This window comes from Dromiciops gliroides, chromosome 1, assembly GCF_019393635.1.
Source record: "Dromiciops gliroides isolate mDroGli1 chromosome 1, mDroGli1.pri, whole genome shotgun sequence".
Taxonomy (NCBI): domain Eukaryota; kingdom Metazoa; phylum Chordata; class Mammalia; order Microbiotheria; family Microbiotheriidae; genus Dromiciops; species Dromiciops gliroides.
In genome coordinates, this window is record NC_057861.1 from 493025230 (window position 1) to 493052138 (window position 26909).

General features: G+C 35.3%; 1 protein-coding gene across 1 annotated transcript in view; it reads left to right on the forward strand.

Moving 5' to 3' along the window:
- Positions 1-26909, forward strand: part of LOC122735681 (contactin-associated protein-like 4) — a 583309-nt gene that overhangs the window by 354546 nt on the left and 201854 nt on the right. Inside the window, 1 exon segment of the mRNA XM_043977415.1 lies at positions 8829-8976. Coding sequence (XP_043833350.1) covers positions 8829-8976 — 148 coding nt within the window.

The window sequence follows — 26909 nt, forward strand, 5'->3', positions numbered from 1 at the left end:
AGAAACTTTGAGTCCAAAATGACAGATCATCTCATGAGTTGTAAGGCAGATTGGAAAGGTTCTTCAATTTGTTAAAGGTTCGTGTTTTATTAAGGGTTTTTACTTGAAACATTACTTGTGTCTAAAGTAAATCTGAAAAGTTAGTTAAGGACAATAAAGTATTTTATTTTAGTTTGGGAGGGCTAACTGATTATACTTTCCTCTCTAAAATGAATTTGTTTTTTTAGCATGGCAATTAGGGTTAAGTGACTTGCCCAGGGTCACACAGCTAGTAAGTGTTAAGTATCTGAGGCCGGATTTGAACTCAGGTACTCCTGACTCCAGGGACGGTGCTCTATCCACTGGGCCACCTAGCTGCCCCTAAAATGAATTTTTAATTCATGACTTGAGAAGATAGTTGGTGATGAAATTGATATATAAATAGTAGTTTTTTGTTTGTTTGTTTGTTTTTTTAGTGAGGCAATTGGGGTTAAGTGACTTGCCCAGGGTCACACAGCTAGTAAGTGTTAAGTGTCTGAGGCCGGATTTGAACTCAGGTACTCCTGACTCCAGGGCCGGTGCTCTATCCACTGTGCCACCTAGCTTCCCCCTAAATAGTAGTTTGAAACATTTTGAAAGATAATCAGTTTCCTGGTCAGCAACATTTTCATGGGATGTAGAGATGAGTGAAGAAGTATCAATTATAAAATCTGTGACAAATCTAATGATTTTTTTAGGGAAAGGGTCATTTGTTAGTTGAATGTAAAATAGTAATCAAAGTAGCATTTTCATTTGTAATCTTCAAGGTAAGATAAAAGATATGTTAATGGAGTTCTTAATGGTACAATGGATAGCAAATTAAATGATATTTAAAAGGAGAAGCTTAAATGAATTCTATATACTCTTCTTAATGGTCTGTAGAAATCACAGAAGTGAAAATATAGTTATAAATTATATATTTTTGAAGGGTTATTTCTACTTTTTGAAATGAAATGAAAAGGAGGATTTAAAGTTCTTATTGCCTTTTAACTAAATATGTAATAAATTCTGGAAGATCAAAATACAGAAGTATTTCATGAAGTTATTTTATTTTGCATTGAAAGCCAATTTGCACCTCAAGAATAAAAAGCATCAACTATATTATTCTATAATATTGTCTGCAATAAATTTGAATTTAATGGCCTGCACATATATTTTCCAATTTATGAATTGTTTGATGTACTGTGATTGGGAGTAACATCTTGCTCTGCTTAAATAGTCAGAGTGGTCACCTTCCTCATTTACACAAACCTTTTGTTTCTCTCATAACTTTATAACCTGTGTTATCTTTTGGCTTATCAAAAGAGAAAATGGTATGTACACTTCCAGTAATCTTAATTTTTTGCTGAATCACTGAAGAAAAATCAAGAGGCAGAATAGGGAGAATATAACGTATTCAGACATCACCCATACCCTTGGATTTTTCCTTTAGAGACTGCTCTTTTCAACATCATGACTATCCTATTATTTGATTTCCCTGTTGCCAGAATCCACTTCCTGCTATTGCAATTGGGAATTGTCTATGCTTATTTGTAAGACTATGGTCTCTATCACAATGCTTACAAATATTGATTTGGTGTCAAGGACATATGATTTTGACACAGTGTGAGAACTCACTGTAGCAACCCAGATCAATATTTATAATCTCAGTGTCACTAGTGACTCTTCTGGGCTCAGAGAGGTTGTTGCTCACTCATGGTCACACAGTATGAGACAAGATTTGAGCCCAAGTTTACTTGAATCCAAGCATTATTTCCACTACATTATGTTGCACATAGTACCATATTTCTGGTTATTTCATTCTTTGTACTTGTATCCCCAGGGCTTATCATAGTACACATAAGATTTACAGCAGTCACTTAAAAATACTTGGCTGATTAATGTTTCATTCCAACTACAAAAAAGCAAAACAAAAACAAATTCCATATTGGTTAAGACTTCGCTCTGAGCCAGATATAGTGCTAGATAATGGGGCTACAAACAATAGGGATTCTTCTCTCACGGGGCTTATATCCAAATGGTGGTGAAAATGATGTACACATATAACCATGGTAAAAGGGCACTTGGTATTTGGACATATGTTAATAAGACAGAAAAAAGGGATATGAGATCAAAGGAGAGAAATACTCAAAGTGCTTTGAGAAATTAGAGAAAAAGGAAGTTTCTTTCACCTTCAGGAAAGCTTAATGGAGTAGGTGACACCTCATTAAGGCCTTAAGTAAATGAGAGATTACTACAGGTAGGTTAAATGGTTACAATGGGAAAAAATTAGGGGCAGCTAGGTGGTGCAGTGGATAGAGCACTGGCCCTGGAGTCAGGAGGACCTGAGTTCAAATCTGGCCTCAGACACTTGGCACTTACTTGCTGTGTGACCCTGGGCAAGTAACTCAACCCCCATTGCCCCGCAAATAAACAAACAAATAAATAAATAAATAAATAAAAATTAAAACAAAAAATATCACTGGAGAAATAATTCTGGTACCAAAAAGGTGAGGACTTTGGGGCAGCTAGGTGGTACAGTGGATAGAGCACTGGCCCTGGATTCAGGAGGACCTGAGTTCAAATCCAGCCTCAGACACTTGACACTTACTAGCTGTGTGACCCTGAGCAAGTCACTTAACCCCAATTGCCTCCCCCCACCCAAAAAAAAAAAACAATGGGAAAAAATGGTACAATGCCTATTTTCCAGAAGTTGCATGTTTAGGCAAGAAAAGATATATGAGAGAGACAGAGAGAGACAGACATACAGAGAGACTGAGAGGGAGAATAAAGTCAAGTAAAATACACAAGATAGTTTGAAAGAGAGTATGCTAGCACTTGAGGGTAATAGGGGGATGGTTTCATGTAGAAAGTGATGCTAGAGCTATGTCTTGAAGGAAGAAAAAGATTATATAAGACATACTTGAGGAGGGTGTCAATTCCATCCATGGAGATGGCCAGAGTAGAGGCACACAGGGACAGGAGATGGAGTGAGTTTCATCAAGGGAAAAAATATAAAGAAGGCTGGTTTACCTGGCTCAAAGAGTGTGGGAGGAGGTGTAATTTCCAATGAGGCTAGAAAAATAAGCTAGGACTAGATTGTGAAAAGCTTTAAAAGCTAAATGGAGAAGTTTATATTTTATCCTAGGGGCAACTGAGAACCACAAGAGTTTATAGAGTAGAAGAATGAAAGAGTCAGATCAGCACTTAAAGAAAATCACATTGGCAACATTATGAAAGATGTACTAGAGTGGTGAAAATTTTGAGGTAGGGAAACCAATCAGGAGGTCTTTAAAATAATCCAGATGGGACGTAATGACAGCCCAAACTGAGGGAGCAGCTCTATTCAGTGTAGTAGAGGGACTTTGTGTAAAATAGCTTCAATTGTCTCCATAAAAAAGGGGTGAGGGCCCCCATAAGAGAGAGATGGGGGAAGATTTAGGAGATGACAGAAGGTTTGGAAATAGCCTTTTTGAAGAAGAATTGGGGAGGAATAAAAAAGATATCCTCACTGAAGAGAGGGTCCTTTATACATTATAAATGTTCAATGTACCCAGTTAGAATGGTACAAATGGCAAAGGGTAAGAGCAAGAGATTCTTTATTTCAGCTTTGTTCACATACTTTACTCTGCATGGTACACAAGGGGAACCACTGAAGGTTTGGGGGGAAAGGAATGACAGAATCCTAGTGAGGCATTGGGATTATTCCTCAAGCAATTATGTTAAGGATCAAAAAGAGGATAAACTGAAGTCCCAAATTCCATTTAAGAGGCTATAACAAGTGGCTAGGGGGAAGAGGTGTCATTTTTAACATAAAACAACTACTAAATGAGACATTTCAGGCAATGTATTCTTTCCTGAAGTATCTTTTGATGAAAGAAAAATAAATCAACATAGTGAGTTGAGAGAAATCTCTTGGACAATCACAATATGGTAAAAATCTTGATGTAAATTTAATCTATAATTTTTGTGGCTATGTAGCCTTATCACTATGCTTCAGTTCACAAACATATTTCAGAGAAGATATTTTCTGCAAATATTTAAATCCAAAGCATAGTTGTAATGAAAACCTGGTTGTCTTCATGTGCTTTCAAAATAATAAAATTCAGATGCAAAAAATAGAAATAATGATTTTAGTTAGATGTATAAGAAACAATACATTCTATTATTTCTTATACAGATATTAAATTTCTTATACATAGGATTATAGTGTAAAGGAACTTTTAGTCCATCTAGTTCAATTTGCACATTTTTAGGGACAGAATCCGGACTTGAATCCATATTGTCTGACTCCAAATTCAACATTTTTCTCACTGTGGTACACTAGTAAGCAGTTTTTCATATTTAATTTTATGCATCTCTAAGGAGAAACAACATGAAGTCCTGGAGAGAGAACCAGTCTCAAAGTCAGGAAAATTTACTGGAAAATTTAAAATCTGTGCTTCTTTACAGTCTCCGACACATATTAACTGGGCAATCCAGGGTGAACAGTACAATAGATGACTCCCTATTTCTATATGTTATGGAGGATTTGTCCTCTTTATGAGTTCCTTCTACCAATAAAATCTCTGGTCTAGTCTAAAACAACATTTCATTAAAAGCCGATAATCATGTATATGATAATAATTAGTACAGTTGTCCATTCCACATGATGGAGGTTAGGGTCATGGCACCCACGTGATCTGGAAAAATCTGCATAGAATTTTTTAGCCATTCCTTCACATCAAACAAGGAATCTGAATTTTTCCTTTTTCTTTTATGAGGTGTTTTTAGTACCTTATTGTAAAATCTGGGTTAAGTATTTGGTCATAAGCTCTGTTGTTTGCTGGCTTTCATGTGTTGTCTGTGGCTTTCACAAAACTCTCCTTCAAAATTCCCATTTCATTTTTTTTTTATGATGACTTAAAATATAGTGAAATCATGATGGGGAAAGTTTCTATGTGGAAAAGATAACTATATATAGTGACTGGGGGCAGCTAGGTGGCACAGTGGATAAAGCAGTGGCCCTGGATTCAGGAGGGCCTGAGTTCAAATCTGGCCTCAGACACTTGACACTTACTAGCTATATGACCTTGGGGAAGTCACTTAACCCTCATTGTCCCACAAAAAAACAAACAAAAACTATATATAATGATTTAGGGCTTGCAAAACACTATACTTGTTTTATCTCATTTGATCCTTACCACAACCCTCAGAAGTAGAGGCAATTATTATTCCCAATTTACACATGAGGAAACTGAGACTGAATGAGGTTACATGATTTATCCATAGTTATAGAGCAGGTAAGTGTCTGAGATAGGATTTAAGCACAGATCATCCTAACTCCAGGTACTCCACTCTATACCCCCTACCACCCCCCCCTGCTGTGCCACCTGGCTGCATATATTCAAAATGATTCATTCAGGACCATGGATGCTTCATGTATCTATTCTGATAATTAATAATGCTACTGTCCGTTAAGTTACTATTGAAACGATATTTCAGAAATGCAGAATCTCAGACTATGAAGAGACTTTTCAACTATCTTTTTCCTTCTCACTGGATTATTTTCATCTTTAAAAATGGCTGCCTAATAATTTGCCTCCAAGGACTGAACACAATACCTAGGATGTATGTGTGTCCAAGGCAAAGAGTAGTGGGATATGTATCACTTCCTTCATCCTGACCTATGACTCTCTCAGTGTAGCTTGGGAGACCATTAGATTTTTTCTGGCAGCCTTAAGCCAGCTATGACATGATTCATAATGAACTTTCACTTCTCTGCTGATGCCCATTTCTCCAGTAATTCTGATCCAGTACCTACTGATGTACACTGTCAATAAATTGTGCATTTGATGTAATATTTTCCAATATAGTAGTGAACAGAACTGAGCTATTCACAATTTCTTGCTAGCTCTTTCAGCTCCCCAAGGCAAACTTTCAAAGAAAAAGAACCAATTCCATGACTTCTATGTCCTTATGTCAGTACATTTTAGCTAAGTAAGGCAAGTGCAGCTGGATGGCACCATGAATAGAATGCTAGGCCCGGGGTCAAAACGACTCATCTCCCTGGCCTCAAACACTTACTAGCTTTGTGACCCTGGGATAATCACTTAACCTTATTTACCTTAGTTCTTCATCTGTAAAATGAGCTAGAGAAGGAAGTGATAAACTCCTCCAGTATCTTTGCCAAGAAAACCCCAAGAGTTGGACATGACTTGAACAAAAACAATAAAGACAAGTGCAGTCATTTTACAAATTATGACATATTACCTAAAACCAGTATCTAGGGAGAAGTATGTGTGGCTTAATAGAAAGAACACTGGTTCTGGGGTCAGCAGATATGAGTTTGAATTCTAGTTCTAGCATTTATTATCTGTTTGGTATTTGAGAAGTAATTTATCCTTTCTGAGACTCAGTTTCCTAATCTGTAAAATGGAGCTACTGGTACCTACTTAATAATGTTAGTAAAACCTCAAAGGTGATAATGTTTATAGAGCTCTTTGCAAACAGTTTGTTGTTGTTTGGTCATGGCAGACTCTTTGTGACCCCATGAACCATAGCACACCAGGCCCTTCTATCCTCCAGTTTCTCAAAGTCTTTCCAAGTTCATGTTTGTTGTTTCTATGATACTATCCATCCATTTCATCCTCTGCCATTCCCTTTTCTTTTTGCCTTCCATCGTTCTCCAAAATTATAGAATATATGTAACACATCAATGTGCCATATAAATACATATTACTATAGTTGTCATTATTATTTAAAAAGCACAGTGGAATTCATATAGAAGTTTTCCTATGACAAGTTGCTATACTGCTATTATTCTTTAACATTTGGCATTCTGCAGAACTATTGCACAGGTAGAATTTTATCATTTATTTATTTATTTGTTTGTTTATTTGGATTTGAGTAGAAGTATTAGGATGTGTGTTCAGTTTCTGTAAACATTTTTAGTACAACTCCAATAGCATATAGGGTGATGGGAATGATATGTATCTTACCCTATTCCCATATGTTAAGTGATTTTGATTTCTTCTGCTGTATGTTCACATTTTGAAAACTTTTTATTCTATGAAACTTGGAGATTTTGGTATGGCCTTATTTATTGCTTTGTATATATTTGTTTGAATACTGTCATTAGATTTGCATATTGATATTAGATTGTAAGCTCCTTGAGAACAAGGATTATCTTTTCCTTTTTTAACCAATGAAGCCAAGCAATGTTGGGTAGCTGTTAAGTTTGTGATAATAATCTGGTTCTATTAAAGTTTATTGGTTTCATTTTCCAATATATTATGAGGTCTGTATTGAAAGTTTGAGGAGCTGTCAATTATGTATCCATAAAAGATAGTAAGCTTCTCATATACAAATCTAGCCATCAGGTTATGTCTTGATAAATCTTCAGTAACTCCTCAGTTTTTGCAGCCTGAAGTGATGTGTTGAATATTTTCTAACATTTCTTTGAATTATTTACATTAATGCGCATCTTCATTAGTGTTGTTATTATCATTATCATCATCATCTTATTATCATCTTTTACAACATAGAAGTAGTTCTGGGATAAGTTTTTTTTTCTGCTATTATTCATTTATGTTAATGTTCTACTGACCATTCTATGGATCAATAAAATTGCTGCTTTTGTAGTTGAATTTTAAAAAGTACCTGGGTATAAATGCATTTATTCTGTATTGGTTCCATGAAAATAGAGAAATGTGGAGAAGTAGAAGCAGAAAAACCAGCTCTCTGCATGTCCCATGGGATGATCTCATTACATGTGCTTGTTCTTTCTTAAATAAAGGTTATTGAACAGCAATCTCTAGGATCATTGACTCTTCCTACTCAGTAATCAACAGGGGGATGATAAGTCGTTCAGGGCATGGTTTGTTCAGCAGCACTCAGGGGATTTATATTCTCCAGTGTGCCAATTTTGCAATAATTAGAACTTTCTAAAAGTAGAATGGGATATGTCAGCAGGCCAAACTGTGGGATTTGGATTCAGGAAGACCTGAGTTCAAATCTAGCCTCAGACTCCTTATGAGTTGAGTGATTTTGAGCAAGCCCCTTAACCTCTGTTTGTTTATCTCAACTATGAAATGAAGATAATAATAGCACCTACTTTGTGGGTTATTGTAAAAATCAAATTAAATAATATTTGTAAAAATCACTTAGCATAGTGCTTGGCATATAGTAGACTCTATATAAATATTTATTCCCTTCCTTCCCCCGCCCCCCTTCTAGTCCAGTCTCCATCACTGGAGCCCTTCCAACAAAGGTGAGATGACCACTTGTCCGGACACTAACCTATTTAGGTTTGGGTCAGACTATGTGACCCTAAGTCCTTTTCACCCCTGACATTGAAGAATTCTAGAGTTTTCACTTCATTTACTCTATCTTGAATATTAACACAATATTAGTTATTTGGAGCCAAAAGAACTCGAGTTCTTCTTTAAAGCAAAATATTTTTTCCCAGTATTTTTGTCTGATTCCTCTGTTTGTAATTTATATATGTTTTTCCCTACTTGGAGAAGAGGAACAGGGGCTTTCAAGGTGAGCACTTTATAAAAGTTATAGCTATTTCATAATGAGTAAACCATAGTTCATAACTAGTATAATGATTCTGTTGAAATTTAAACTACACTAAAGATAAGGGAAATCTCCTACAATAGTGACTAATCAATGGTTGGAGCAGAGGTTTTCATATCACTGTTAAAAATTAGTATAGCCCTCCCCCCCCAGAAAAATAGGCCTTTTTAAATGAAGAAAACAAGTTAGACACTTTTCATTGAAACAGGGAGAGCAACATGAAAGCAATTGTTTATGGATATATTGATTTCTTTTTTGTTTTCTTCTAGGGTTTTTCAGGAAACACAAATGCAGACAGCGTTGTGTACTATAAACTCCAACATTCCATCAAAGCTAGGTTTCTACGCTTCATCCCTCTGGACTGGAACCCTAATGGCAGGATTGGGATGCGGATTGAAGTGTATGGTTGCTCATACAGTAAGTGTGTGCCTATTTCTCTAAGTGAAGTAAATGTCAATGTAGAATTTAAAAAAGGGAAAAACCAAACTGCTATCTGAATTCCATTTTCTAGCTATTTAAATAGCCCTGTTTTTTTTATGCAAAACCTTTTCTTTTCTGTATATGGCATTACTTTTAGAGGCCTTTGTATTTTTAATTTGAAGAAAAAGATATTAAATATCTGTTCATTTAGCCAAAAATATTATCACTTGCTACATGTTAAACTTCAGGTATTTGACATTTAGTTTTGGTTTTGCTTTGTTTTCATATTGTATGTTACTAGCAGCCTTTACTTTTAGGACTCAGAGTTTAGTAAGCAGAAATAGATTTCCACTTAGAAAATTCTACCAACTTCATGGCACCCTAATAGAATTAAGCTATAGAAAAATTACCTCTGTATCCAAAATAAACATTTCATCTTATAATGAAGTGGCAAACATCCCAAATCCAAGCTTGAATTTTTAAAATGAAGAATTTTGTACAGAATAGGAAATTTCTGTTAAATGAATACTTAATGCATTTTTCTTAAGTCTCATACATAAATCTATTCTGAAATATGTGATTTCCATGACTATACTTTTCTTAAATGAAATAATTTATATGGTATTTTCAAAATGCTTTTAATTATAAAGCCCTCTCATGCCATTTTCCTAAAACCACTTTTGTAATGTAGGAAAAAAAAATCAGGGGGTAATATAATTCACTCACATGTTGGGAAATAAAGGAATAAAGTTAAAGGATTAGCTCAAGGTCAAACAAAGCCAAGACTCATATTCAAATGTCCTTTAAATCCCAAGATTTGCTCTTATGATTCCAATCTCACAGAACTACAGAATGTTAGATTTGGAAGTAATCTTAGAAATTTAGTCTAACCCCCTTATTTCACAGATGATTTAACTAATTCATAGGGAAATGGTGATTTGCCCAAGGTTCAACAGGTAGAGAGTGTCAGAACTGGTTCTAGAATGCATGGCTCCTAAATTTCAGTCTTTTATTTTTCTCATTTAGTCATGCTATCCCTTTTCCAAATGTGTCTTATCTGAACAATCCAACATGTTTCCAACTCTTCTTAATTTTCCAACCTTTTAACTTTGACTTTCCCCCATTCAAATTTGACCAAATGTACCTATCCTTTGTGCTGTTCTATCTGGATCCTGCTGCTTGATGAATTACATACAGAAACCAGTAGACTGAGCCCTATTAATAATGTCTTAGTAAGTAGGTTACTGTGTTACTCCTTGCTGTTAGCATACTTATATTTAACAGAGATCTTCTAGAAAAATGCTTGATCCAAGAAATCACTTTCATGATATGAATGCCTGTAAAGGGCCTTTTGTTGTTATTGTTAATGGGGCTTTTATCACTCTTCAGTGGAGACTGTAGATGACCACATGCTCTACTTGTGCATAAAGCCAGCATTGAAAAAGATATGCATGAGATCCATGTGCTATAATGGCCAAGGACATCCATTTGCTTATTCATTCATTCATAAAGTAAGAATGTATTTAATATTTTTGTATACTTTATAGTTCTGAATATGGTCTTAAAACAAAACAAAGCAAACAAACAAACCCCCAGAAAATAGAAAACATAGAACCTACTGTAAAAGAAATTAGAGGATACTAAATGAGAAAAGATATAGAATGTCACAAAAACACTCGGGAATAGCATTGCAGAAGTGCTAACTAGTGTAGCAAAAACTAAGTTTATGGTGCGGAGCAGGTGCTGAGTAGAAGCATAATCAGACTGAGGAGGACTTGTACAAGGGCAGCTTCCTAAGGCAGGTAAAAATCTGACAGATGGATTTTTAAATGTCATATGTACATTTTGTCCAAGAAGAAATAGGGCATTAGAATTTAGGGGCAGTGACACAGGGCTCTGGGCACAATAAGTGCTTAATAAAAATTTGTTGGATTTCATATAGAGGTAAGCATGCAATTTGTAGAAATGTGTAGTCGACAATGAAACATTTCTTATGTATAATTGCATTCTACCTCTGTGACCCTTGAGAGAGAACACTTTTCAGGAATGATTCAGTTCAACTCAACCTAAAAAATATTATTAATTGTCCAGTATATACTATACAAGATACTAGAAAAACAATAATGATAATCAACACATTCCCTCCCCTCAGGGAGCTTAAGACATTGTTTTCGAGTTCAATCAAAAGCCTTTTTTGTGGCAGTAACTTATTTCATTATTATTTCATTTGAGGAACTTCAGAAGCTTTATTTCCCTTAATTAATCTATTTTCTTTCCTCCCTTTTTTATTGCCATCATTTATTTTACTATTTTAAAAAATGCTATGATTTTTTTATAATTAAGAAAACATGTATATATGCACACAAAGAGTTATGTATATCTCTTCTCATATCTATTTCCATACTAATATATATCCATATCTACAACATCTAGCTATCTATCTGTCTGCCTGTTTATCTGTCTATCTATCTGTCTATATTTTAGAACATTGGATTAGCAGTCAGGAAACCTAGGTTATAGACCCAGCTAATCATAAAAGCTTAGAAAATTCATTCAACCTTTCTGAATCTCAGTTTGTTTGCTTGCTTTTTCATATATAAAATGATAGTAGAGACAATGACCCCTAATGTGATGTCCAGAAATAACATTCTTTGATATTTTTCTCAGATTAATTTCCTTGTGTCTCTTTTCAAAATCCATGAATATGATTAAGACTGTTATGAATAGGAATCTTCATATTAAAATGGGCATTATTTTGATCACCTTCAATTTAGCTTTGACTTTGTCCACTACTCATGAAACAATTTTAACTTCATAAATGTAATAAAAATAAAGGGTTCAGTTTAGTATGTATTCTGATTTATCTTTAGCTTGGTGTCTTTCCACAAAAGTTTTACCTTAACTCCAATATTTACAAAGTAAAAGACATGGATTTGGTCCTCATAAGGGCCAAAAAATATTTTTTCCAAGCATAGAACCAGAATATACAAATTATCTTCATCCAATCATGTTTAGATATATGGCATGAATCAAAGAATCATACAGCTAGAAAGAACCTTCAAGATCATAGTTCAACCTTCTTATCATAGAGAGAGATCTCAAGAACTGACACCTGGAGAGAGGACATGAATTGACCAAGGTCATGAAAGTAATATTAGAGCTAGGACTAGACTTCTAGTTCAGTGCTCTAAGGAAGATCCCATGAAAGAATACAGATTATTGTAGGTAAATCTATCACCTTATCTGAAAATTAAAAAAAAAAAGAATCAGCAATGTCATTTTTTGTTTGTTTTTGCAGGGCAATGAGGGTTAAGTGACTTGCCCAAGGCCACACAGCTAGTAAGTGTCAAGTGTCTGAGGCTGGATTTGAACTCAGGTCGTCCTGAATCCCAGGCTGGTGTTTTATCCACTGTGCCACCTAGCTGCCCCCAGCAATGTCATCTTTAATTAGTAATGATAATATATTAAATATAGCACTTTATAATTTAATTGATCAGAAAATTATAAATGTAACCATTTGTAGACATTTTATTCATTAATTTTTTCCAATTATTAGTTTTAAATCCAGAGTTCTTTTCTTGGTCTTCATCTTTCTTAACCTCTTCATAATGTTTGGTATGGTTGACCAGGCCGTCTTTCAAGCAACTCCCTATTGCCTCAGTTTCTTTTTTCCTTTATTTTTTTTAAATTTGGAACTTAAACAAGAAATTAAATTAATATTTCCATACACATTGTAGAAAAGAATGTTGAAATTGTACATGCAATTTCAAAAATTTCTATTATGGAAAGCTTGCTTTTTAATACATGTATGATAATTTCAACATGTAACTTTCAAAACTGTCCTTATGTGTAATTCTTTCTGACATATTCTTTTCCAATTTTCAAAGAGGATGAGTGTTATATCTGTGAGAATATTATTATTACCAAAGGCCAACCCATGCTCTCACACCAGGGGGTCTCTGGTAATAATAATATTCTCACATACACATTTAGTTTTACCTGTCACATATCCATAATGTAAAGAATTAATTGTTATTTGAGGTTTTTATGCCTCAGCTTGCACTGGCCTGGGGCTCTGCAAACCACACGGTGCTCCACCCACTCGTTGTAACCATTGCCAGGGCTCTGGCACCTCCCGTCATCACTGCTTGCCAACGCCTACATGGGTCTGGCAAAATTATAATGTTTGTAAGCCCAGTGAGGGCAGTCATGTGACTTTCAGAGCAGCCATCCCATTGGCTGGGGCTGTGTGGGGAGTTTCTAGGTTTGGGGGAGGAGAATTGGGCATTCTAGGTGGAAGCTGGAAAGCGATAGGCATTCTGCTGTGTATTTTGAGCTGATTCCTGGGCAGTGGTATTTTTTCAGGATTTTCCCCATTTTATTTCCTTTCCCTTTATCCTACTGATCCTGTTTGTGGTTTGTTTTTAAGTTCGTTCTTGTTAAAATAAATCTTGTTCTGTTTTGAGGGAGGCTGCCGGTCTCCTTCCTTGCCCCAATACTGTGGCGAGTTGCTTAGCTAGCACTCCCCAATTAAAAACTGGTCTCCACAATCCCTACCATCTTTCCCCCATTGGCTATACCCCTCAGCTGAAAAAAGAAAAAAAGAAAAGAAAATCTTTTAATAATATGCATAATAAAGCTTTAAATAATAATAAATTAATAATATGCATAATAAAGCTTTGGCCATATCCAAAAATATATTATGGATTTTCTACTTCCATGAAAGTCAAGATGCCCTTCTGAACAGGAATGTAACTATGGCAAATCTAAAATTAAGGAGAATTGCATTCAACTGAGCCAATGCTATACATAAAAATCCTTTTGTTAAATGCTGTATAGCAGTAATTGTGATTTAGAATCATTTGGTTCAAAAGGAAAACTTATTTCAACCCTGCTGAAGGAGCACCTTACAGGGTAGGTGGAGGGACTCTTTCCCTGTGCCTTCATTCATTACTTCCTTAGATAAAACTAAATTTCCTTAATCTTCTCTGGATATTTTAAAGATAAGAGAAGTTGACCAAGGTCACCAACACCAAAGGTACATAAAAAATTCCTAGAAGGGGGAAGAGTGATTACAATGGGGCAGGATGGTTTAATCAAGAACAACTTATACTAGATTAAGATCTTTCTCAGAAAAGTTGGAGACAGAATTAATAAATAGATGGTGGAGAAGTTGTGCATATAGTTTTCCTATAGTTTAACAAAACTTGATAAATTATCTTGTACTATTCTTGAGAAGATGGAGAGGTATGGATTAGACAATAGCATAATCATAAGGATTTAGAAATAGTTGGATGGTTGGATTTAAAGAATTGATGTTAATTGTTCATCGTCAGTATCACAATGGGTCTCAAGAGGAGTACACCAAGAATTTATTCTTGACCCTGTGCTATTACAGTTTGTTTTTGTCAATAACATGCATAAATTATAAATGGTAAACTCATCAGATTTGCATATGACATATAGTTGGGATGGATAAGTAACAGTGGTTGATAGATTCAGGATCCAAAAGGATCTTGACAGGCTAGAAAATTGGGCTTAACCTACTAAAATGAAATTCCATAAGGACAAATATAAAGCCTTGCATTTTGGCACAAAAATTCACTCTAACATTATGAGATTGACGGAGGCATGGATAATAACTGTTGTTCTGGAAAAGTGTTGGGATTTTAGTGGACTACAAACTCAATGTAAGTCAGTAATGCTATGTATCAGCCCAAAATGCTAATATGATTTTGGACTGAAGTAAGAAGGGCATTGCTTCCAAGAAAAATGATAGTCTTACTGGGCTTTGCCCTCATCAGACCACATCTGGACTATTGTGTTTAGTATTGTCAGTTTAGGAAGGACATTGATAAAGTGGAGAGTATCCAAAGGAGGCTAATCAAGGTAGTGCAGATTATGCCATGAAGATTAGTTGAAGGAACATGAAAATAAACTCAGGGAAGACATGATATCTGTGTTCAAGAGCTAAAAGGGCCATCATGTTCTATTTGGGCTGAGAGGGCTGCACCAAGAATAAAAAGTAGAAGTTGCAGGTAGGCCAATTTAGATTTGATGTCAGAAAAAAAAATCACCAACAATTATAACCTTCCTAAAGTGGATTTATTTTCACTGATAGGTAGTAGGTATCACCATCTTGAAATATGCAAGCAAAGGATGGATGACAAGTTACTGGGTTTATAGTTGAGATTCATTTCATTAATGGCTAGTCTAGTTGATTTCTGAAGCTTCTTCTATCTCTCCAGTTCTGTGATTCTGTGAGTCTTACCAAATCTCGGGCTCTTTAATACCACTGTTTAGCTCATTCTTTGCTTAAAATCCATTTCACTATATTCATGTAGTTTTATAGTCTCCCTGTGTTAGAAGAATTATAATGCTGCTTATCAATAAAATGTTTTTGATTTTTCTTGAGTCCCTAGTTAGGATACAAGTCTGTTCTTCAGTTGTTTGGAAAGTCACTGCACTTCTCTGTGTCTCTGAGTCAGAAGGTAATCAAAATCTCTCTCAGTCCTATTTCTTCTAATCCTCTTGAGGACACACCCACATAAATTGAACATTATGTTAGAGAATCCAATTTCTTCCTTCCTTCCTTCCTTCCTTCCTTCCTTCCTTCCTTCCTTCCTTCCTTCCTTCCTTCCTTCCTTCCTTCCTTCCTTCCTTTCTTTCCTCTTTCTTTCAACTTGGCCAACACAGAAAGTTTGTGTGTGTATGTGTGTGTGTGTGTGTGTGTGTGTGTGTGTGTATTTAAGGTAGAGAACTAGAACTTGGTTTAGTGACAAAGGTGGGAACAAAATGGTAGGACTTTCACCATCATTGGTTTCTTAAAGTAACCAATTTCATTCTCTCTTTTGTCTTGGCATTCTCTGCTTTTCAAGTTATTGCTCATGATACTACTCATGGTACTTAGCGGTAGACACTCTTATACTCTGCCTAATTAGTTGAGAGGTTTCATCCTATTCCAAACACATAGCTCATTTTTTTTCATTTCTCCTTAGATTTCAGCCCTTCTCTTACAATAACAAAAATAGAATTTATATATCTCTTTAATGTGTGCAAAGTGATTAACATGTATTAATTTCTAGTGCCTTCTTAGAGTTAGATGGTCTGAAAGGGTCTTGCCAATAGACTGGCCTGGGTCAAGTCCAGCCTAGAAGTTTCTCCTTTCAGTTGCTTAAGTGTTCTCATGATGACTTGGTTGGGCCTCTTGACATTTTTATGAAAACATGTTTTCTTTCAACTGCTTCACTTTGTTTCATGAGGCAGTACAATAATAATCTTCCATCTACTCATCTATACAATTTTACAAACGAGTCTTCTGAACTAGTGATGTTTCGGGTTATGATGTGTTTTTGCTTGAGAAGTAGATCAAGAAATTAGTAGATGAAGCATGTTCTAGTCTCTTTTAATTTCCTTATTGATCACTGGACAAGGATCTTGCATTTAGAGTACCAAAACATAAGCAAATATTTATAGACAGTCTAATAGCTGTGTGATTCTTAGTGTTTTCTGCCCCCTTTCTACCACTCAGCCATTGAGTTTTATCATCAAATTATTTAATTTTTGAATTATTTAATGAGAAAATCTTTAGAATCTGCTTTCATAACAATTAAAAAAAAAAGGATAGGTTATCATCTAATGGAACATTTTTTTTCCCTTATACTCCTGCCTGAGGTTGGGAAGCATAGATTAAAAATTCCTTCCACAGTCAATCCTAGTCATCCTACTTAATGTTAGCCAAAACACAATAATACCAGCAGTAATAATGATAATAATAATTTACCACAAAATTCATATGTATAATAAATGTTAGGTCATATCAACACTGTAGTTATTAACACTTATAGGCATTGCTTCCATTTCAGTCTCTTCTTTAGTCAGTCCTAAAATAGTGCTATTAAAGTCATCTACTGTCCATGTACATACATATTTCACTGTATTCCATCATCTCTTTTATTGCGCCAAATGTAGATGTTTTATATTTTAACATCTTTTAAATTGCCTTGCTTTCTTTTATGCCACTGCATAAATGTCGAACAACTTCTTCCTGTTGATTTTTCAAGTGCCAGTTGAGTGCTTCCTCTGCATCTCTTTAAAACCCAATTTGGTGATGTAGACTTCAAGTACCTACATTCCACATCAGTTCTGCGGCTTTATTACAGTTGTTACAGAGAACCTTGGCATTGTCCTTATATGATTTATATTTTCCTCTAATGAAGCCAAGGCAAGCTTCTATTCATTTGTAAAACATAGATCTTAATATGTGACTGAAGAAAAGAAAAGGAATGGTTATTTTTCCAAGTCTGACTTCATAAATATCCAGGAAAGATTCATTATGTATTCCACCCCTCCCCTTTTTATTTGATGTACAATCTGGGATGATTCTCTCTTGCTCTCTGTCTCTCTCTGTTTCTTTTTCTCTCTGTCTCTCATTTAGGAGGACATATTTCTATTTAAATATTTGGAGGCATGCCAAGGAAATTAATAAAATAGATCACTGTCCTCACTAAAATCTCATTTATCACCTCTCAAATTAAAGGTAATTCTCTATTATTCAGATGTTCATTACTGAGGTCAGCAGTTTTCTTTTTTTCTGCAGTTTTTTTTAACATTTTATTTTTACTCTGACTTTTTGAAAAGAAAAAAAAACCTTCAACAAGCCTAAGTATTTCAGAATACAAAGAACAGATAAAGAGGATTTTTAAAAAAGGACACCAAGCTTCTGAGCTTCTCTTACATTAAATGCGTTTTTGAGTGTGTATTAAATTTACACAAGAATAACAAAATGACCCTATTTATATGTGTTCCCTTCTGAATTCCTATTCTGTGTATTATTTTAATGCTTCATTGACAGATTTTTCTTCCTCTTTTTTTGCATCACTCTCACTACCCACCAGTTCTCTATCACTGCCTTCCAACTCCTCAACTAGAAATCTTTCTTTGTAATAAGTAAATATAATCAAGAAAAAAAAAGACATGCATTTTCTGTCGGAAATATATATGGCTTATTCCATATTTTTGGTCCATTTACTCTTTCTTAAGGGATGAGAGTCATAATTCTTCATTCTTCTGAATTCATTGCATTGATCCAATTCCTTAAGTATTTCAAAGTTTTTTCCCCTTTAAGTTATTATACTTATTGATTGTTTTTCTCTTCTTTCTGTTCACTTCACAACATATCATAGAAGTCTTGTGAGATAAATTATTATTAATAACTGTTTTAAGATAATGTATTTAGCATATACTCAGGGACCCACCTGGAGATTTAAACTGATTGAATTAGTTAAGGCATCTATCTGACTGTTGATGCTTACTAGACTGTAAGCACATCTGGCTGGTACTTAAGGGTACTTAAGAAAATAATTGTTCTCAGAAGCTAACAACTTTGAACTTTGACCACCTTCAGGCCCAGTAAACCAATCAGCTTGAAGAACCTCCCATTTCTGGGAGGGAAACAGGAAGGAGGAATTGTAGGCTTTGCAGAGAGGTCGGTCTTTTTTTCACTGCAGAGATCTGTGTGGTGGCAGTACTTCACAGGAGAGTTTAGGAAAACTAGGATTGCCAGGCTATAGGAAGTCTGTTCTCAATCTTTCTCTTTCTTTTGCTATCTTTCAATAAATCCTTAAAAAACCTAAATTCGTTTATCAGTGATTTTAGTCACTTTCCCCCCAAACTGGGGGGACAGATTAGAACCCACATTTAGAATTTTAAATTATACATAACCAATGACTTGGGAAGAACCAGAGTGCCTCCTTTTTCTAAAGTCTTCCTTTCAAAGTTCAGGCTCTTGAAGGATATTACTGATAATGAGATTGGATTAACTTTCTTAACAATCTTGTTCATACCTCAATCCAGGGAAGCTGTACTCAGGCTTGGGTAGAGTTCAATTCTTTGAATAGACTGTCCAAGGCTGGGGGTAACTTAGAAGTAAATGACATAACCAAACTTCATTAGAATATGTCCAGTTCCTCATTGTAATATTCATTTTCTCATTAATTATTAACCTTTCAGAGTGGATTGTCACTCAGCATCACCTCTTTTCCAAGGGCACATAAGCCACGATCCCAGAACAATGATTATCTTTGGTATCTGAGAGTGCCACAGACCTCTTTTTATTAAAATACTAGTATTATTAATAAAATGACTAATAACCCAGAAATTGTCTTAAACTTTTTAAACACCACATGTCCTAGATATTTCTGAACCCATTACTTTTCATTTTTCTTCCAAAAAGCTTGAAAATCTTAACAAAAAAAAAAAACATGTATATTCCAAGAAGAACCCCCCTATCCTGCAATGAAAATTCTAGTAATTTCATCTGGATGCTTTGATCATAACTTTGAGAGGATGTTCTTTCTTAGTGAAACTACAAACTTGACAACTCCAGCTTTAGGTGATTTTTTTTTTTTACCCTGAGGTGCAGCCTCTGAATTAAAGTACACTCACCATAGCACCAAAACTTCATTTTACTCTTCTTTCTATACTTCTCTGTTCCCTCTAACATGCATGGAAGATTCTGAAAGTTGAATCATGGTATTTGACTAGGAAATACAAGTTTCAATTAATAGTATATTTCCTTACCTCTTTAATTATGGATAAAACTACATCAGGGGAACTAGACTCAGTTGTAATCCTTCATTTTACCATCTTTCCCAGAAGTCAAGGTCATGGATTTTCCATAATCACCTAGATAATATTTTCATACATTCTTTCTTCTATGTTTTACTATTTTAAACAACTTTCTAAATCATAGTATATTTTGTTCATTGTTGAATATAGTTTTAGTTTTGAAAGATACTTGGTAGTATATAACAAGTCATAGTGATCTCATTAAGAGATAGATAAGATAATATCCCACAAAGGAGAAAACACTGGACTTAGAGTCACAAAGAGTTGATTTCGAATCCTTACTTTACTATTTACTATATACATGGTCTTTGGAAAGTCACTACTCCTTAAGACCTTAGCTTCCTGTTCCATAAAATGAAGTTGGGATTGGTAGACTTTCAAAGTTCCTTTCAGCTCTATTTTAAGATTTCCATGAATGTGAATGGTAACATGGAATATCAAACATATTAAACATTTCTTTTTTTTTCAATGTATTCCATCCAAATAAATACTTTGAAATATCAATTCTAGTAATTAATTCCCAATAGAATAGTATTAAAAACCAAAAAACCTCCTTTTGAAGGCTACATCTCCTACTTATCAACTTTATAGTATGGAGTAATTAGTTTGTACACTTTTTTTCAGTTATTAGGTCTATTTCTATAATGCAATGACCCAGTTTACAATAAAATGGTTATTATGTAGAAGAACACCTTTAATGTCTCGCCTGTTCTTCCAGAACCTCTCTGAGAGGATAATTATTCTGATCTGGTAGCATTTTCAGAGAATGAGCATCTTATGTCAGATTCAATCCCTTGTCTCTCTTGTGGAAATTGTGACACAAAAGATAGAAATGGAGAGCCACAGCTTTGAACATAGGAAGGTAAAGCCATATCTCTGGGATATAGAAATGGTGATCACCTAAGGACCTGAATTATATTTCTTCAACACTGCAGACAACAAGTATCTGCTACTTATATCAATATTTTCTGTAATAGAGGCCTACATTCTAGCCAGAGTAAGCATTTTTAGACACGGGTGAGTAATATAAGAAACAACCCTTTATTCAAGACACATAGGATAAAAGAAACCATAGATAACATAGTAGCTGCAAGGGGCAGCTAGGTGGTGCATTGGATAAAGCACTGGCCCTGGAGTCAGGAGGACCTGAGTTCAAATCTGGCCTCAGACACTTGACACTTATCAGCTGTGTGACCCTGGGCAAGTCACTTAACCCCCATTGCCCTGCAAAAAAACAAAACAGCAACAACAACAACAAAACATAGTAACTGCAACTATAAGCTTTTCAAAAGCACTTTTATGCTCTTACTTTTTTTCCTAAATAGTGAGATAAAATGGGGATACTAAGCAAGCAGGATTTAGATAATTTCCAATTGACATGGTAACTCAACTCATAAGAGAACTGACATCCAGAGGTATATAGCTTTGTACCCTAATAAGAACTAAGAACTTTAATCTTTCTGTCTCTGTCTCTGTGCCTCTCTCTGTCTCTGTATCCCCTTCCCGCCTAATCCATAGTATAATACAGTGGCATTGGAAACAGAGGCTTCTTAAAAAGAGATTCATTTTGCATAGCCTTTAAGTTAAGCCTGAATCTTCATAAATGCATACTAAGATAGTTTAAACATTGAAATAATTATTTCCTCCCTTCGCTTTTCCTGGCTAGCTTGATAAACAAAGTAGCACTGAATAAGAGAGTGTAGAATGGAGGGCTTTGGTACAGGATGGGAAATTTGCTCCAAAGCAAGAAATTGAGAAGGGCTAAGATACAACTTAAACTCCTCTAAGAAAGAAAGGGAGGGTGATACAGAGTCCACTAATGAGGCTAGTGAGAGCAAGGAAGAGCTTTGTTAAGGTTCTCTGCTCAGATTTTGTGAGTTCCTCAGGAAAAGAGGGAGGTTGGCTGTGGGATAATATAGAAGCTGCGTCTGGCAGGACCTGTGAGCCAGTTCTTTTAATGGCTTGGAGGAAAGCCTGACCTGACCTTCCTCAGGTAAGCTATGTGCCAATGGTCCTACAAATGAACTCTAGGTCTTGGGTGTATGGATGGGAAGGAGACCTAGGCCCCTGCTCCTCCTTCAGGAAGTTGGTAGTTTCTCCAACTTAGAATTTGTAAACTTGGGGGTACAGGGAACCTGGGAAAGACTGAGAGAACTGTTTTCTTAGTCCTTGGGAAGAGACTCTGTGCTCATGGGGCCTTAGAACTATCAAAGAAAGTCAAATTTCAATAAGTTGACTAAAAATAGCACTGGGATGGGAGCCAGAGAGAGACCTGAATTCTAGTCCCTGCTCTGATAGTAAGGATAAGTTTCTTCCTCTATAAGATGAAGCAGTTTGATGGTGTAGCCTTGAAGTTTGCTTCCAGCTCTAATGACAAATAGAGGTGAGTTGGACTCTTGGGAAACATTTTTAACTGAGCCTTATTTTCTTTTTCTCTTTCTTTGATATTTTAGGCATACCTTTTGTTTTTATATCTTTTTTGTATTTATGATAGCAAACTAAAAACTCTTTTGAACAATACTTTACCTTCTATATTAAGAAGTTCTGTTTCATTGTATTATTGCCTAAATTATGACATTCAGCTTTCTTGAAAAGTCTTATTTTCCTGGGAGACCTCTAATCTTTCTAAAACTTAAAATTAGTTCCTTTCCCTCCCATCTTCTTCCCCATGGGAAAAAAAAGAAGAAAAGAAATGTATAATAAAAATGAATAGTCAAACAAATCCCATATTAGCCGTGTCCAAGAATTTATGTCTTCTGTACACTCACTCAGCTACATCTTTGTAAGGAGGTGGGTAGCATGTTTCATAATTCATCCTCTGGAATGTTAATCATTAATTTGATTATAATTATCCAGTATTTAAAACTTGTTTGAACTCTATTTTCATCAGATCATCTCTGCAGAATCTCTTTCTTTTCAAGGTCAGGTATTCTGGCTTATAAAGAATTCATTTTTATTTTGTAATATCTTTCGCGTATGTACTTTTACCTACTCTGACACTGCTACCACCCTGGCCCAGGCCTAAATCATCAAATGTTTGAACTTTTGTCATAGTTCTCTGGTTGGTTTCCTTCTATTGTTTTATCCTGATCTATGCCATCTTTTGCTCCACTATCATACTGATCTTCCTAAAATGCAGATCTGTCCATGTCACACCCTCATTCAATGAACTCCAGTGACTCCCTACCAAATCTTGTGTCAAATATAGCATTCTCTTTTTGGAAGGTAAATGCCTTTATAACCTACATTCCTTCTGCCTTTCCAATCTTCTTATACTTTTTCACTAACTCTGTGATACAGTATTTTCACTGGCTGCCTCTCATTCCTGGAATTCTCTTCCTCTTCATCTCTACCCTCTGTTCTCCCTGGCTTTCTTAAAGTCACAACTAAAATCTTACCTTCTAAAGGAACTCTCCCCCAACTCTTCTTAATTCAAATACTTTCCCCCTTTTACTTATTTCCTATTTATCTTATATATAGTTGGTTTCCAGGGCAGCTAGGTGGTTCAGTGGTTAAAGCACAGGCCCTGGATTCATGAGGACTCGAGTTCAAATCCAGCCTCAGACATTTGATACTTACTAGCTGTGTGACCCTGGGCAAGTCACTTAACCCTCATTGTCAAAAATAAAGAGTAGCCATATATAGCTCATTTCTATTTAGTTATTTTCATGTTGTCTCCCCTATTAGACCTGTAAACAGGAACTGTGTTTTGTCTTTTACCTTTTTTTTTTTTTGGTATCCCCAGTACTTAGCACAATGTCTGGCACATATTAAGTGACTAATAAATGTTTATTTGACATACACATACACACATATATATGTATTATACACACATATATATGTATTAGCACAGGCACACGTGTATACATGTATATTTATATATTCCTTTGAATTCCCATTCCATAATCAGAGGTCTTCCATATCTAACTTTTCAAAAATTCCATTCATTTTCTTAACTTTTGAATTGTTTAGTTAAATTTGACTAAGTCAGAAATGGGCATATTGTAGTGCCCAATTGCTATGATTTTTTCTTCTATTTAATAACTGCAGTAATAATAAGACACATATATAGCACATATATAGTTTTTACTTTGTTCCAAGGAATGTGCTAGGTGTTATACAAATATCATCTCATTTGATCCTTATAGCAACTCTGGGAGATAGGTGCTATTATTATCCCCATTTTACAGGTGAGAAAACTGAGGCAAAAGGAGGCTAAGCTATTTGCCTAAGGTCTCAAAGCTAGCAAGTGTCTGAGGCTTGATTTGAACTCAGGTCATTGTATATTAAGTCCCAGTGCTTTATTTACTGTGCCACCTAACTTCTCCCTCTTATTCAGTTTATGTCATTCAGTGTGTATATGTATATATGTATGTGTATAAAATAGTAAATATTTATGTTATTTCATCATCTATGGTGCTTTCAAGTATAAGATATTGTCCCTCCCTATGTTGACTATTATTGACTTTTTTGAAATTACTATTTCCTTCTCTGAGAAACATTCCTGCACAAAGATGTGATGAATGAAAACCCCAAGAGACAAGAGTTTCTGGGTAATTAATAATCAATTTATTAATTAGGTTGGCTGGCAATCAATAAACTGATGGTCATTGGTTTCTCCTGGTAACCAAAGACCCCAAGGGAGACCCTGAAACAACTTAAATCCCTTCTGAAAAGGCACTCCCAGGCAAGTGAAAATCAACCCAGATAGTTGGACATTTAATGAGGAGGTGGGACAAAAGTATTTGGTTCCTCCTGTTGAGAACATGGCTTAATCATGAGACTCAGCAACCTCAAGGCTTCTGGGCAGGGGAATTCATTTCCATCTAAGACCTCTCCAGCTAGTTTTCTCCTTCATGATCTGAGTTTCCATAAACCCTAATGGAGGAGACCAAGGACAGGGGTTTATTCCCTCAGGCAAAAGCTGGTTAGACTTAACTCTGTTTATACTCTAAATAGAAATTAGGTCTCATACCTGGGTGGAGCTCCACCAAAACTAGTTAACTAGCATGTGCTTTGATGGTTAAAAACAACTGCTCAGACTTAGCCTTCAGAGATTGACTGACCTTTTCAGGAATTGCATTTTAACAGAAGTAAAAGGAAAAGAGTATATCACAAATTCATAATTAGTTATTAATATAACAATATAATATTAATTTCTCTCAGGGAAAGGCTGTTCACCAAGGCAAAATAGGTCATCGATCCATGAGTATGATTTTGTGCAGCATGTAGAAATATGTGATAACTATTAGCTCTGTTGCTTACTATCCAGTTCCATGTCATAGATCCAGAGCAGATGGAAGAAGAGAACTGTGCCTAGGAATGGCAGTCCAAGGTGAAGAATGATAATTACCTTGGACTATGTGGCCATGAAGGATAAAAAACAAGTAGTAGTTTTGTATGTCAGACCTCCCTTTTCCCTGGAGCAGAGCAGAGTCTTAGTTCTAATTTCTAGCCTTACTGAAACCTACAGATGAATAACCAGAGCAGGAAATTCCACACCAAAAGGAGCCTACACTTTTCTCACTCTGAACCAGCAGAATTTTCTAGCTGGCTGATAGGATCTGAGGCCAGCAGTAGTCTACTGCTGTTCAGACCCAAAACTAAGTTTGGAACTTATAGAACTCAGACAATGATGACAGAGATCAGACTTTGCCCTGGAAATTTTGTCAAGGTTTTAAAGCCCTAAAATCTTGCAGGTCCCTAGCCTGTGGGTTTATGGATTAAATTGGTCCGGGAAAAGACAAGTAGAAATTTTCATCCATGCATGAAGTGTTTGTACTTCCATCAAAGTGGGAAAGTGAAATAAGGTATGAACATTGTTGTTAGTAACAATAAATAAATAAAGACCCATTTATGTAGCACTTAATCAAGGATAATTCTGTTAGATAAATAGTATAAATACAAACATTATGTATATTATATATTTATATGTAATATTTTATAATATCATATACATACACATACGTGTGTGAGACTCAGCAACCTCAAGGCTTCTGAGCAGGGGAATCCATTTCCATCTAAGATCTCTCCAGCTAGTTTTCTTCTTCATGATCTGGGCTTCCTTAACCCTAATGGAGGGGACCCAGGACAGGGGGTTATTCCCTGTCTTAATAAAATGCTTAAAGCCCCAAGTCCCATGGGCACAGTCAGTGATAGGAATTAAGCATAGGTCATCCATTTAGCAGTAGTTTCCATGATATCACGCTGAAAATGATAGAACTATCATAATTAAATCGCAAGCAATTATATTACACATTAGTGATTTTTACAGGTTTTCCAATTTGTCTTCTGGTTATTTTGAAAGTATGGTTAAACATCCAGAAGCAACTTGATAGCAATCTGATTTGGGATTGAATCTAGACATACTGGTTAGCCACTGATAGCTACCTTCTAAAAGAAAATAGGATTTTTCTCTTTTTTAGAGTCAGAGCTTTATGACTCAATTATGTATGATATATTTTAGTACCCCATTTTGCCTGATGGAAATGCTTCATTGAAAAGACTTGATGCCATAGATGATGCATATTGCTGTTGTAGAGTACTGCTATTGAAGAGGAAGAAGAAACCGTAGACAGAAGGAATCAAATAGACATTTTCTAGAGAAAACTTTATTGATAGTTAATTACTAAAAGGGTTTTATCAAAAACAAACACCATTATTATTATTGCTTTGAGGGATACATATACACACTGCATTGCTATTAATTTAACATCAAAAAATGTGATACATGGGGGCAGCTAGGTGGCACAGTGAATAAAGCACTGGCCTTGGATTCAGGAGGACCTGAGTTCAAATGCAGCCTCAGACACTTGACACTTAACTGGCTGTGTGACCCTGGGCAAGTCACTTAACCCTCAGTGCCCTGCCCCCCCCAAATGAAACCTTTGTATTTTACATAGACATATTTTCATTATAAATATCTATCAATTGTATAATGGGGTAATATTTCAATCAAGATACTTTTAATGCAAAATATGTTTATTCCTTTTAAACAAATACTTCTTAAGTACTAAATACATTACCAAGATATGGAAAAAATAAAACCTTAGAATTCTCAAAGTGTAACTATATTTGAAAGTAGTAAATATAAATGTTTTCAAGGTAGTAAATATAAATATTTCTTTTAAATGTAATGGATCATTTGAATTAAATACATTTCAAGCACATGAGATATGGTGTTTTCTTTCTTTCTTCTTTTTCTTCTTCTCCTCCTCCTGCTCCTCCTTCTTCTCCTTCTTCCCCTTCCCCTTTTTCTTCCCCTTTCCCTTCCCCTTCTTTTTCTTTTTCCTCTTCTCAAG